At 38.0% G+C, this 14,449-nt stretch overlaps 1 protein-coding gene across 1 annotated transcript in view; it reads right to left on the bottom strand.

Moving 5' to 3' along the window:
• Positions 1-14,449, bottom strand: part of GPC6 (glypican 6) — a 1,067,089-nt gene that overhangs the window by 790,554 nt on the left and 262,086 nt on the right. Inside the window, exon 2 of the mRNA XM_084876725.1 lies at positions 9,490-9,648. Within this exon, the coding sequence (XP_084732851.1) occupies positions 9,490-9,648 (159 nt within the window). The remainder of the gene's footprint in view (positions 1-9,489; positions 9,649-14,449) is intronic.

Genomic DNA, 14,449 nt, shown 5'->3' on the forward strand with positions numbered 1-14,449 from the left:
AAATATGTAGAAAAGCACAACTCCTTCCAAAATGGAAAGGCCTGAGTGACCCAATTTCCTGTTATCTTACTTCAAAGTTTGCTTTTCATTTTTGCAGTTGTTTGGATTCAATCATACCAGCAGGTAGGGAGGAAACAGTAGGAAGATCATGTACTACTGCTATGTATAGTCATCCCAAGAATAATATTTGTCCATTTAATGAATACAACAAACCTGTAAAGCACAATAAATGCAAAATTCTGAAATTTGTAATGAGTGATTTTTAAATTTTTCTCTGAGTTCTGGGAACCATGCAAGCTTATTAGCTGGTCACTGACCCTACCTCCACAAATGGGGTCAGGGTTCTCCTCCAGCATAACGGAATGCTTGGAAGTATATGGAATTAATTGCTCAGGCAATCTGCCTCTTCCTTTGGATTTACCACAATGTGACATTACAAGAGCTCATTTCCATGCTGTCATTCAATCAGAAATCACTGGGCAACTGTGGAGTATTAAAGAAGTGTTATTGATAATGCATTCATAATATACGTTCCACATTTTCTTCTGAATCTTGCCAACATTTGTGTTTGAATAGTCTGGCTTGGTGTCCATGTAGCTTCTAAATAAGTGTTGAACATTTTGAACCACAACAGGGAGATCTATATATGAAGCCTCACCTTACTAGTCCTGTCCATATTACTAAACCAGAAATGCATTTCCAGCAAAACAATAAAAAAGTTGAACAGAAGCAGACACTAAGCAGCCTTGATCTGAGGTAAATTCCTTATAAGTTGTGTTCATCTTTGCAACTTGAAATGTTATGTGATTTACTATTGTTGAGTACACAAAATGTACATGTGTTTTAGCCTATGGACATTGCTCTCAGTCTAGAATGAATGAACTCTGTAGAGAGCCACCAGAGAAGGCACATGAACATTCTTTTAAAATTCTTATCAGCTGAGCCTGAGGGCACTGGCAGAATCCTGTTATCAGTACCGATTTATTTATATATATATATATATATATATATATATATATATATATATATATATATATGTATATGTATATGTATATGTATATGTATATGTATATGTAAATTCTTATTGTTCATATTATTACAAATGTTCGTTCCTTCCTCCCCCCCCCCACCTCCATTGTACCCATTTCTTATCAGTACCCATTTCTTATCTTTATCCATGTGCTTGGAATGAGGAACAAATAGGACCTTGACTTACCCAGATCTTGGTATGCTAAATCTTGTACAAAAAAAATGTGGAGCTTACCCTATCTTGATGAATAGGATCTGGGCACACCCAAAACTCCTTTTGACCTTAAACTCCCCTTTGGAAGCCAATAAATATGCTGTGTCCTCTGTGGTGAGTGTGACTGCCTCTCCATCAGAGAGATGGCGCCCACCTAGCTCCCAGCTTTATGAATCTATTTCTGCCTCTTGTCTCTTTCTTTCTCTAATTTCTTCATCCCCAGCTCCTCCACTCAGGAACCTGTCATTTTTCCATGCGGGACATGGAAAACAGAGAAAATATCCACTGCAGAACCCTATGGAAATTTTCGATCCTGTATATGCTCATGTCAGTTCTCTGTTTCTCAAAACTTTTATTACAAAATTTAAAAACCATATACAAATGAGACTATAATAATAAACTCCACTGCAATTATCCAACAGCTTTGAGCATGATCACCTTTCTGCCCATCTTGTTCCTTCTATCCATCCACCTCAGGGAATCCCTCAGCACAAAGGATGCCATTGAGGTAATATTTCCCCAGAATTATTTTCTTTTGAATCTTGAGGAAGCATGCAAATGCTTTTCTTATGCTTTTACCATGTTGTGTTTTTTTTGTTTGTTTGTTAGGAAAGAGAAATCTTATATTGTTTCAGTGGAGGAGGATGCACATATTTTATTTCAATTGTGTATCAAGAAGGAAGTCTAAGAATCTCTTGACACAAAATCCCCACTTAAAGAGTGAGTGACTTATGCTGCTCCCCATTGCATATCACACCTAACTGGAGATAACAGGTCTCACTACCTTGACACACACTATGCAAGCAAACCAATCTACACTGAGCTACTATGTTCTCAGGTCCTAAGACAAAAATGTTTCCACTGATCTCTAATTTAAACCACCATTAAATATGTTTCTTAATTTTCATTAAAATAAGAAAATCTGTTTTCTCTATTCGGTGGCAGATCAAATTAACTGAAATAAAAGTTTCCTGCAATTTACCCATACTTATTCAAAGGATTAGTGAGCTACTGTCAGGGAACAGATACTTCTCTGCTCATTAACATTCATGACCAAGAAACCTTTTGGTAAGGCTGGTTTCAGTGTCTGTTAGAGCAATACTTAAAAGAAATTGGCTTGTCTGTGAAACAGCTGCTCAGCAAAGCCACCATGCAAGGACACTGGTGATAATAAGATGATAACATTATGACCACAAGGGAACATAATGTGTTTTAAGTAACTTTGAGGTGTGTGGCAAGATAGCATTCTATCACTGGGGACATGAAGCTGCTGATCAGGTATATGCATCCTTGGTTCTTGAAAGATCTATGGAGAGAGAGGAAGCGAGAACAAGAGCAAGAGAAAGAGAGAGAAAAGAGAAAGGGAGAGGGAGAGGGAGAGGGAGAGGGAGAGGGAGAGGGAGAGGGAGAGGGAGAGGGAGAGGGAGAGGGAGAGGGAGAGGGAGAGGGAGAGGGAGAGGGAGAGGGAGAGGGAGAGGGAGAGGGAGAGGGAGAGGGAGAGGGAGAGGGAGAGGGAGAGGGAGAGGAGAAACTCCCTTGTACAAAGGTGTGAGTTGGTGTGCAACGCATTTAAAGAACACCCAACCATGCATCATATATTCCAAGATTGTTCAAATGCAAGGCATTTGTGATGTATAAATCTGTTCAGTAGTTTTGCCAAAGCCAAATCCCTGCTTAGTTGATTCTTAGTTTTCAAGAACTGTCCTTTGGGAGAACTGGCAGATTATTTTCCAATGCCAGTGAGACTGTTTCTCAATTTCTGAAACCCAAGACAGCACATTCTGATTTGCAGAGGAGTGTCCTTCAGACGAAATACATGCTATTGAGGTGGTAGCCTAGCAAACTTAAAGGTGGCATTTAGCTAATTTATTGCTGTAATGCTTAACATTCTAACCTTTATGAATGACAGTTAACCTGTTATTCCGCACAATGATGAAGGGGAATAATAGCATAAAATGGGAATATCACATCTTATTCTTGAATCACATCATGGAAGTTGTATGTGTGTGTTTATGTGTATATTTGTCAGTGTCCTAGAATATGGGAGGTATTAGTTAAACAGGGGTTTTATATCCAAGAAATACTTATTGCTCTTGAGTTCCTAGAGAATCTATCCCCCCCTCCACCCTGCCCCCCCAAAAAATATATATATAACTATATATATATAACTATATATATAAATATATAAATATATATAAATATATATATAAACATATATATAAACATATATATAAACATATATATAAACACACACATATATATATATAACTCGGAAATAGCTAGAGGCTATCAGCTGAGGACTATGGTACATTAACATACAGAAACATTCACTTCTCCCCCCACCTCAACCTCTGTCCCACTAATGTTGGTAATGATCATGACATTTATTTTGGCCAATAGAACTTGAAAAGACAGTGTGCCGATTTTAGTTTAGGCTTTAAGAAGCATCATGCCTCCAACCTTAACTAAGTCTCTAAACTGCACCACGAATCCTGCCCACGATACAGTACCACTTCCAAAAGAACAGGAGACCTCGGGAGCAGAAAAATCAAATCTATACTCCATGAACATAGCCCATAGCAGTCAAACTCTGGCCAATCCAAAGACACAAAAAATAAATGCTTCTTGTTTATGCACTGAAATTTTGTAGTTGTTTGTTACAAAACAATGCCCGATTGATACAAAACCAAGAAAGTGTCTAAAGTTTGTCTATGAAATAGATAAATGTTAAATGTTAATAAAGTATTATTGTTTGGAAAAAGTTAATAGTAAATATGTTTACAAGTGCCATTGACTTTGTGAACATGCATACAAAGTCTCTGGTACCCTTTGTCTCCTCCTGACGCTTCTTTAACAATCATGATCTTAAGTTATTCTTTAAGGACTCTGTCCGAACCTCTTCAAAATCTTTAGCACATCTAAATAAAACTTGACTCCCTCTTTTCTGTTTCTATTTTCTGAGACAGTCAATTGCCTTCTTTGTTAATTTTAAGCTTAGGTCTCCCCAATAAGTAAACATTGTGATAGACTGTGACCTTATTTTTGACATTATTAGTCATTTTAAAATCTATTACAGACTTGGTTAAGTGCTTTCTATATGGTAGGTTATGAATAAATGTTTCCAAATTCAAATTACACACACACACACACACACACACACACACACACACACACACCATCCATATGACAGGAAATACAGAAGATTCTATCACCATATGGGAAACTACTTAGGCTTTCTTGGTTTTCAAGTAAGTGTATTCTCTGAGAAAAGTAGACCATACTTTAAAGCTATCATTATATTATTGCTGTCTCTACACTATATAGATGAAAAATGATATTTTAAAAGAAAATACAGCAGGTTTGCAGTATAAAATATTATGGTGCTGTGTATAAATTATTTCCTCATTCAGTAAAATGAGAATTCTGAGGATGTTACTGTAGAATAAGTTCTTCAGAAAGATGGAAACTACTGCTGAACTTTTTTTTTATTTTGCTTTTAAAAATGTACTTGCTGCCAAAATCTCTGGACAAATGTATATCATTAATATACATAAATAAAAATCAAGAAGGAGAGAAAAATAATAAGACCAGAAGAACACACTAAATAAACAAACAAAAAAACCCTTCATATTGAGTTTCAAATGCAAATAAATTTCAGCTTAAATAAATCTGAGGGAAAAAATAAACAAAATAAAATGCCCTGTCAACTAAATTTTCCTGTCCCTGAATTATCTATATTCCATACATGTTCCCAAAGAATAAAAGCAGATGCCTACATCAAGATAGAGGCAACCAGGCTTTGGTACCTAAGGGGAATAAATAATATGCCTTTATTGATTCAATAAAAAAAATTCCACAAAACAATCATTTCCTTTTAATTTAGAACAACTTGCAATTGAATACTATTCTGCCTTCACAAAAAAAAAAAAAAAAAAAAAAAAAAAAAGTGGCTAGCTTCTTTACCCACCAACATCACTATTGACTGGTAAAGAATATCAGTAATTCTAGCCAGTATCCATACAAACCAAATAAAAGCTTAGTGAGAATTTCAACCAAATAGTGACTTCCTAGCACATCACTATTTTTAAGACTGATGTAAGTCAGTTAGGTTACACTCTTGGTTTCATCATTTTGGTGGAAACTTGGCAAGGTATTTACTCTCTCTAAACTCCAGGTTCCTTGGAGGCTGGACTATATTTAGGTGGGTAATTATATTTTTTTAAATTAAAAAAAAAAAATCTCCCACTTTTCTCTGAAAGGCATTTCTACTTCCTCCCCACAATTACTTGGGGGCAGGGCAGGCTGAGGGAGATAGAGGAATTGATGCTGCTTATCATAAAATCTCCACACATTCAGGGACTGAAAAGCACTCAAACAATGACAGTAGAAGTGTTTAGGACAAGGAGTCAGGAGTGCTCAGTCCAGAAAGGAGGCTGACTCAATCACTGACTAGCTGTGTGTCTTGAGAGTGCTGGTCACCCCGGTAAATAGGCGAACATCTAGAAGGGGCAAGGTACAGACCAGGTGTTGTCCATTATTACAGTTACCACTATCAGAGTGTTCACTTGTTCTCCATTTCCCTAGGATTCTAACAAATCAACCACTGACATGCATGACCACCATTGGGATTTAGACAGAAATGCCAATTGGACAGGTCAGACAGTCACAAAACAAAAAAAGCTAGGCACTGAGGGAAGGCACAAAGATGTCCCTTCCTTTTTCTGTAAACTTTTATGATTTATTTGTTTTGTGTACTTCTGGCTGGGTGTAGGGCAGAGTGAGAAAGGTAAGAAGTCCAAATGTTATGACCACCTGCCACTTGAACCAGGCTGAGTGCTCATCCCCACTGGGGTGTAACAGAGAATCTGGGCTTGCCTCTCAATCACATTGAAAGTATCTCTATAATTCTGAGGGGCTCTTTGCAGCAGTCAGACCCTGACCAACATGGTGAAGGGCCTGCAGGGGTATGTAATACAAACCAGAGGTGGAGATTTGGCCAGAGAAAGGAAAGTAAACATACAAAAAGGTGTGGTATAGGGAAAAGCACCAGTGTCAAGAATATATAAACATTTATTTTATCTACATTTATCATAGATTTCAATTCTATATTTAAAAAGAAAAAATTCCACAGAGTGATAAGCAAATTCCTTGCAAAAAAAAATGAAAATTTCAGCAATTGAGAATACATACTTTTCAACTCATTGTCTTCATATTCAACCTTTTTTTCAATTTATTGCTTCTCAGCTACATCTTTTAGGCTAATGGGTATATGGAACAAAAGTTGGCCATTTGGGAATGTAGAGAAAAAAGCATATTAATTCAGGTTTAGGTTCCAATCACCCAATGCATATTTATAAATGTATACAGTGTTATCTTATAAATATTACTCAAGATGTTAATAGGAACTGGGAAAGAATATGACAACAAATAGAATGCAGTGTTATGTTAAATATTTTGAATTCCAAAATTTAAAAGTCACCTCTGTCAAATAACAAAGGTTAATGGAATCAAAACATTCCCAGAATAACAAGGAAAGCAACAACTATAGACTAATTTTAACAATGATTGAATCTGGCCTCTCCATATAGTTTGGACTGAATCACATGTACCAGGCATAATTTAAAATGTTATTGTACTTAATGAAAATAGGGAGGAAAGGGGTCACCTCTTCCTATAATATAGTCACCATTCACATTATTTAAAATAAAATAAAACATCTAGCCAATAAAGACATGCAAAACACAGATGACAAATCAAGATCTCGAGATTAAAGTGGGACCAGAGGCAGGAATGCAAAGGGCACACTTTTGATCAGGAGACCCCGGAAGAAATGCACAATGACTCACAGAATAGAAATGACTTATATGCCTATCCTGTTATTCCTAAGGGGTGATCCTTCAAAGTCACCTTTTAGGGAAATAAAATGCAAAGCCCTTAAGACTGGGAAGGTAACATTCCAGAACTGACCCTACATAGTTCTTCTGTGCTTACCAATGGATACTCATCAATAAACACCACTGGGAAATGTGAAGGGGGCGGGGGGGGGGGGGGGGGGGGGAACAGCCAGGGGAAAAAATGGAAAGCTACACACTTGAAGTTCCTAAAAGGTGACTTAGGGCATCACTTTCTAGGGATAAGAAGGTAAGCCTGACTGAACTTCATGCAATTGACAAAAGAAAAGGCAAACATGATAATGGTGACTTTTTAATTGGCATGTTTCTATAACTTTTTTTTTTTTTTTAAGACTGAGCTCTACAGAAGCTGTGCTCACCAGGACACATCCAGATGTTTTTTTAAAGTCTAGCTGAAAGCTTTCTTGGGAAAAACCTTAAACTTCTCTCCCATTTCAGCGGAATGTAACTGCAATGAAATGCACTGCTACTAAATAATTCATCACCCTCTATGTCAGATCTAATCTTAATCAAAAGTCAATGTACTGTCAAACAGATTGACTTAATACCCCTAAATACCTTAACATAATTTAAAACACACCTGTAAAAAGGGAGAGAGGGAGGGACGGTAGCAAGAAGGGAGAAAGGAGGAAGGGGAAAGGGAGGGAAGGAGATTTCCTTAATAAAATAAATGAGATGTGGGATTAAAAATTATAAATTCAACAAAATTGTTATTGATATGAGAATACAAAAGTATCTCACTCAGCCTTGTTGAATACCTTTACTCCACAACAAAAAAACAAAAACAAAAAAAACTCTCCATAAAGCTACCTGACATCTACTATTTGTATTAAAAGATAAACATTATGTACTGTGAATACTGCCTATAACTATTGCAACCTAATTTTAGGGTACAGTTTTATAAAAGGCACTAGAGTTGTTTTTCCAGAGACTCAGGTAGAAATCAGCAGCAGCAGGTCCCTCCCACCTGCTTCCTGTCACAAAAGATGGAGTGTCTCAAGTGGCCTCCACCTGAACTGATACATTATAGTTCCTCAAACACAGAGCCCCTGCAGGGGCTCCTGAATGTCACTGGATTGGTAATCTGTCAATCAAGCATAACTCCCAAGTACTCCCTGGGTGCGTTCAAGGGAACAAACAACGTTCACAGTAACACTTCAGAACTAGAAATTATTTTCATATATATCTACATAATAAAGTCAAACACAGAGAGAGAGGGAGCAGAAGAATGTGAAGATGCTGAAAAATACTTGCAGGAAATACAAGTCCCATTCGCTTAGGTGGAAAATTTCACATCATCCTGAATACTGAAACCGGGTGGACCTGCCTTTTAGAACTTGGAGGACTGATTTGAAAGAAATTGGTGTTGTTAGACTCATTTAAAGCAGCAATGAAGCAGAACGCTTTACCTACTACTGAGGGAAACAAAAAAAGAAAAAGAAAAGCTCGGGCAGGCCTCTTTCTACACTGGCTCTGTTGTGCATTGACTGGAGAGCGGGAAGGAAATGAATGGCAGTTCTGTTGCCTTAGGCAACTTAATAGGACTAAGGGCACAAGGAAGGTTCACCAGGATTTGCAAGTCTGCTTTACCATAAGGTACATTCACTTCTTAGAGCCCTAAGAAGACACACCACTTAAGAATATTAACTTTATCCTTATTAATTCAGTTTATAAATATCAGACTGCTTCAAAATACTTCCGAAGTTCGGATGAGAAAATCCAATACTGGAATTCTACTTATAATTGCTTTCTCACTTTGCACTTTCTAATACAAACGGCTTATTTAACAAATAGAATTTAGAAGTGAAGTCAATTGCATATAATCAGGAAATCAATAGGGGACTTAAACCTTATGCAGAAAGCACTGCAGCTGGAAAGGGAAACCTGGCTATGTTATCGGGAGGAGGCAGTCTAAAATAAAGGACACCATGTCATTGGCACTTCAAACATGCCTGTCTCTTTCAAAGTGTTGTATTTCAAATCATTTTAAATGGCATTCAATTCTTTCAAGGAAAAATGAAAACTGAAGACACACTACAAAACCTGAATTAGAATCAGTCTGATCATAAAACTTGAGCTTACATCTTTCAGAACTCTCATAGGCAAACTGCAAGTGCAAAACAGCTCTTTAAGTCAGGTTTTTCCAAGATACTACTATCTAAATGGCCAAGAAAATACATGCTTTAAAAAAAAAGTTATAAATATTTAAGAGGGAAAGAAAAGCTCCTACTTAAAAAACAAAAACAAACAAAAAACGGTTTTTCCCATAAGACCATGGCGTTTTTCGTAGAAAAGCACAGGTAGAACAAAGTGGAAGTGGGCTGTTTTGCCTACCGTCGAACTTCTTGTGCCTGGACACGAAGGTGGTACGCACGAAGTGACTGGTCTCTTCCACAAGGTTTTCAAACTCCAGCTTGCTCTGCTGGCTCAGCTTGTCCTCCATTTCGGTGGTGCAGCAGGTATATTCTTGAGGACAGATTCTTAAGTGCTCCCCTGCAAAGACAAGCTAAATGTCAGTATGAAACAATAAGGACTTAGAGGAATTCGCATCTCTCACATTGCCCTCAGATCCAGGGGCGTTTGTCCCCTCGACCCCTCCAGCCATCCCCATGAACTTGATCTGTGCCTGTGTGTACTTAACGTTGCAAACAGTCTAGACTTTTGGTGATCCAGATGGTATGGGACTTTTGGTGAACCAGATGCTATGGTGTGAATGTCTGTGCCCCCTCCTATCCCCTTACCCATAATTCATATGTGTAAAACCCCAGTGGTTAGTTAGGTCATGAATGGAATTAGTGCCTTAGGAAAAGGAACCCTGAATAACTAATTAACCCATCCCTTCTTTCAGCAAAAAGATGGCATTTGGGAACCAGGGAGCAGGCAGCAGTCACCAGATACTGAATCTGCAGTGTTGTGACTTTGGAGTTCCTAGCCTCCAGAACTGGGAGAGATGACTGTGTGCTGTGGATTATCCATCCAGTTCATGGTATTCCTGTTAAAGCAGCCCGATATTTAGTTCCCGTCCCTGTCATGTAATGACCTTGGAAGACCACGGCGATTTTCTGCTTTTATTTGAAATTACACCCAATGACAAGAGATGCAGATCCTTATAAGGGTGATTCCTTGGAAACCTCAACGAAGGCAAAGACAATCAGTCCCATCACCGTAGTCTCAGACAGCTAGTTCGAGAAAAGATGGGAATGGGCCCCCAGTTCTCTGTCTGCCTGTCCATCTGTCAGAATGCATCAGCTTTTCGTTGGGTGAAAGTGAGTGTGTTTTTAATGGCAGGTCCCAGATGCCACACATTCTCTCAGTTGACATTTCTTGTCAGAGAGAAAATGTTCGCCTATAAGGAGGAAGGCACTGATGTGTTTAATTAACGGTTATAGTATACAGAAATGTGAAGTAAAGGGTAATGAAATTCTTGTATTCGACTTAACAGATTTATTGCTGGGTATACCAGGCCACTTGTTTTGATGTTATGTTATTTGCAAGTAGGAGCCAAACCTTGGCTTCATGAAATGAAAATGTGAGTTTCCAATTGGTGTGGCTCCTTTAGTGTCAAAAATGTCTAGCAGAAGCTGTGGAGAGAAGAAGAAAAATCCACCCAGCATCTTGCTAAGTAAAACCAACAACTTGAAAACCACATATACTTTATGGGATCTTTAAAATTCATTTCTAATATTTATCAATAATTATATAATTTCATGCCCTGTGACCCTATGTGATGTACAGGGGGCTTCATGATTCCTCATGTAGTTTGAGGTTTCAGTACCTACTTAAAGCAACCCCAGAATTAAAAATTATCTTGGTGTGTATTAATGTTGGATCTTACAGAATTCCTAGAAGAAGAGACCATAACGTATCATGTGTTTATGTTTTAAATGGGAATGAAGATACTTGAGAATGTTAAACATTAAATTCAAGATAACAGTTCCCTCCCAGGAGGAATTAAGATTTGAGAGACATACTTAAATACTTGTATCTACAATCTCTTATTTCTTACGTTGTTTGATGGATACATGATGATTATTATATTATTATTTTTAGTTTCTCTGTACATTTACACTATTTTGTAATAAAATCTTGGAAATATGCCACTAAAATGAAGTAGCCACTACAGTTGTGGGAGAGAGGAGAGCAAACGGTAGATATTAAAAAAGAAAAGCAAACCAGGACCGGTTTGGCTCAGTGGATAGAGCGTTGGCCTGCAGACTAAAAGGTCCCGGGTTCGATTCTGGGCAAGGGCATGTACCTTGGTTGTGGGCACATCCCCAGTAGGGGGTGTGCAAGAGACAGCTGATCAATGATTCTCTCTCATCGATGTTTCTAACTCTCTATCCCTCTCTCTTCATCTCTGTGAAAAAAATCAATAAAAAATATATTTTAAAAAAAAAGAAGAAGAAAGAAAAGCAAGCTGTCCTTGGCATTCAGAAGCCAGCGTGGCACTCAAGGCTAGGTCACCACTGTCCACAAAGTCTAAACAGACTCACAGAACATCAAGCTCAGATAAGATACTCTAAGGTCATAGTAAAATGCAACAAAACAAGGCCACTTCAAAATTGTGTCTAAGCAAAGACAAAAACAAGGTCAACATGCCATCTGAATGTTTGGTAGGTGTTTACCATTTACAGATTGATCTTCACTCGAGGCTCCCTCCTTGCAGATCAAATTTACTGAGATGCCTTATTATAGAACTGTCCCTGCTTTCTGACAGTGCCCAATGTAGTCTGAAGCCCTGCTTCTTTGAACCCTCCCCCAAATCACTCAGCCACAATCCAAATCCTGGAATAGACTCCTTTGAGAAATCCATGGTCCTCCACGGTGTATTCTCGCTTGATGCAGTGAGATACCCCGGATGGTTAACTTGCAAATGTGTTTCTGATATGTTCTGATTTGAAGGTGCTGGTTTACCAAAATGGGGACAGATAGAACAACATAAATTTTGAAACAATGTCCCCAAATGATTCGGATACTCTGATATACTACACTGAGAAGCACAGTTCTAAAGTTTAAGATACTGAGAATGGAATATGTTATCAAAGGCAAATGGTTCACAATCACTAATTTTCTTTATTGAGAAAGGGAGAGAGAGAAATATTTTAATATGAGAGCAGAACATGGATTGACTGTCTCCTGCATGCCCCCTACTGGGAATCGAGCCTGAAACCCAGGTATTAGGCTCCATACCTGGTGTATGTATCAGACTGGGAATCTGACCGGCAACCTTTTGGTGCAAGGGACAACACCCAATCAACTGAGCAACACCGGCCACGGCTCACTAATTTCCTTTTTATAAACATGAACTCTAACCAATAAAGACAAAACTCTATTCAGACTGGATGAACATTTAGTATTAACCACTTTGCAGTGTGTTCCTTTTTCTGACCTGCTTATAAACTGTTTTTGTAATACTAATACTATCTCTTATTTCCCCCTGTCCCATTTCCCACTCTGTATGTACAAATGAAATGTCTATTTCTCAAGATTTAGAACATCAGGCTGCATTCCACGTCTGAATCATTATAATTGAGTTTACAACAAAATACACAGGGCATTTTGGTTTAAAAAAAAACTGACCAAAAGAATATAAGTATTTTATGACACAAGATATATTTTGGATATTTGTAGAAGAAACCCTAGGAAAGAACAGTCATAAAAATAGGTTGGAGACATAATTTCTAATCAGTCAAAGAAAATCGGAATTTTATGTTTTGATGAATAAAAATCTAAAGATATTTACTTCTTAATGAGATAGCTTTAACCCAAAATTACTTCATTGGGGGGGGGGGGGGGGTGATGGAGGTATATGTAAAATTTTGCCTTACTAATTCAAAGCAGTTTTAGCCTTTTTATAGAACTGAAAGTGTCCACAACAAGTCAATTTCTTTCTCCTCCTCTATATGGGTCCCTGCCAGAGAGAAAACTAGGAAGACAGAGAGTCAGACATGAATGACAGAGTGAATGGATGGGTAGATGACTTGAATGTTGAAGAAAGAGAAAACATTTCCTGTAACATTCATCAATGTTCCCTAGCACCCAGGATTAGGACACATGAAACGTGTGGCTGAATAAAGGCTGAGCCTTCCTTTCTTTTTCACCTATCCTATATAATACAAGGCTAATATGCTAAGTGTTCAGTCGTCCAGTTGTCCGTTCAACCAATTAAAGTTTAATACGCATGCCAGATATTCATTTTCACTCCAAGATGCTGAGGTGACAGCAGAAATGTGCTTCTGCCACGCCACACTCTCTCCAAGGCTGGCCCTTGGTCTGAAAGCCGCCAGGAATAGGCTTCGTGAGTGGCATGGTGGAAAAGAGCAGGGGACAGGAGGGCCTCATTAACCAAGAAGCCAGCCTCTGTGGGTCTGCTACCACAGAGACTGCCCTTGGCAGTGACATGTGAGGACCTTGGAATATACTGGAGTGTCCATGATGAGTAACATGTCATAGACTATAGCCAGCCAAACTCTTGGCTCTCGTAGAGCTTTGGAGTGTGGAGTAAAGTTTCCACCCTTGCATTTCCTAGAAGTGAAAAGAAAAATGGCAAAATCTCAAAAAAGAGCACATCAATTTCTGAATCTCCAAATTCCATTTGATTAGAATGTAATATGTATTTCAGACTTAGTCAGCTTCGGAGTGTATGGTGCTTGCCAGAGTTCTCTCATCCTTGGACTATTAAATTTCTCACAGACAATTGGCTGTGTTGGGTACCAAGCTTGAATCTCCTCATCTCTCCATGCATTGTCTTAAATAACCATTTAGTTTGTTCACCTGGTACCTAGAAAGTTTACTGGAGCAAATAATCTAAGGCAACAGGTTAATATTCTAGAATGAGTTGACTTTTACCTAGAGTTTCTGATAGCCAAGATAATTTAAATCGTCGTTAATAGTCCTGGATTGTTTTTAGTTTCATAAAGTTCCTCTGTAGGCTAATCTGGAGTGACAGATCGGTAGAAAGCAGCATTTTTTAAAATGGTATGCTCCAGTTCATTTCTTTAAGTTCAAATTCTCAAACCCTCTAAAGTAGTAGTTCTTCCAGATGTTTCCGTGTAAAGCTGTGTTAGGAATAATCCTTTCATATCTATGAGGGCTGCTCTTCTCTGGTCATGTTGCTTGCTTACTACCATAGTTAGAAATCTTCAAACTTTCACATAAGTTCTAAGAAATTCAATGAATGTTCTACTTCAGTGTATTTTATGACTCTAATAGCCTATATCAGTATCATCCTTTGATGTTGTCAATTTCCTAATAAAGACTTTGAATACTAATTCTTTTAGTTAGAAAATGTTCG

The sequence above is a fragment of the Pipistrellus hanaki genome (assembly GCF_964339955.1).
Source record: "Pipistrellus hanaki genome assembly, chromosome: 3".
Lineage (NCBI taxonomy): Eukaryota > Metazoa > Chordata > Mammalia > Chiroptera > Vespertilionidae > Pipistrellus > Pipistrellus hanaki.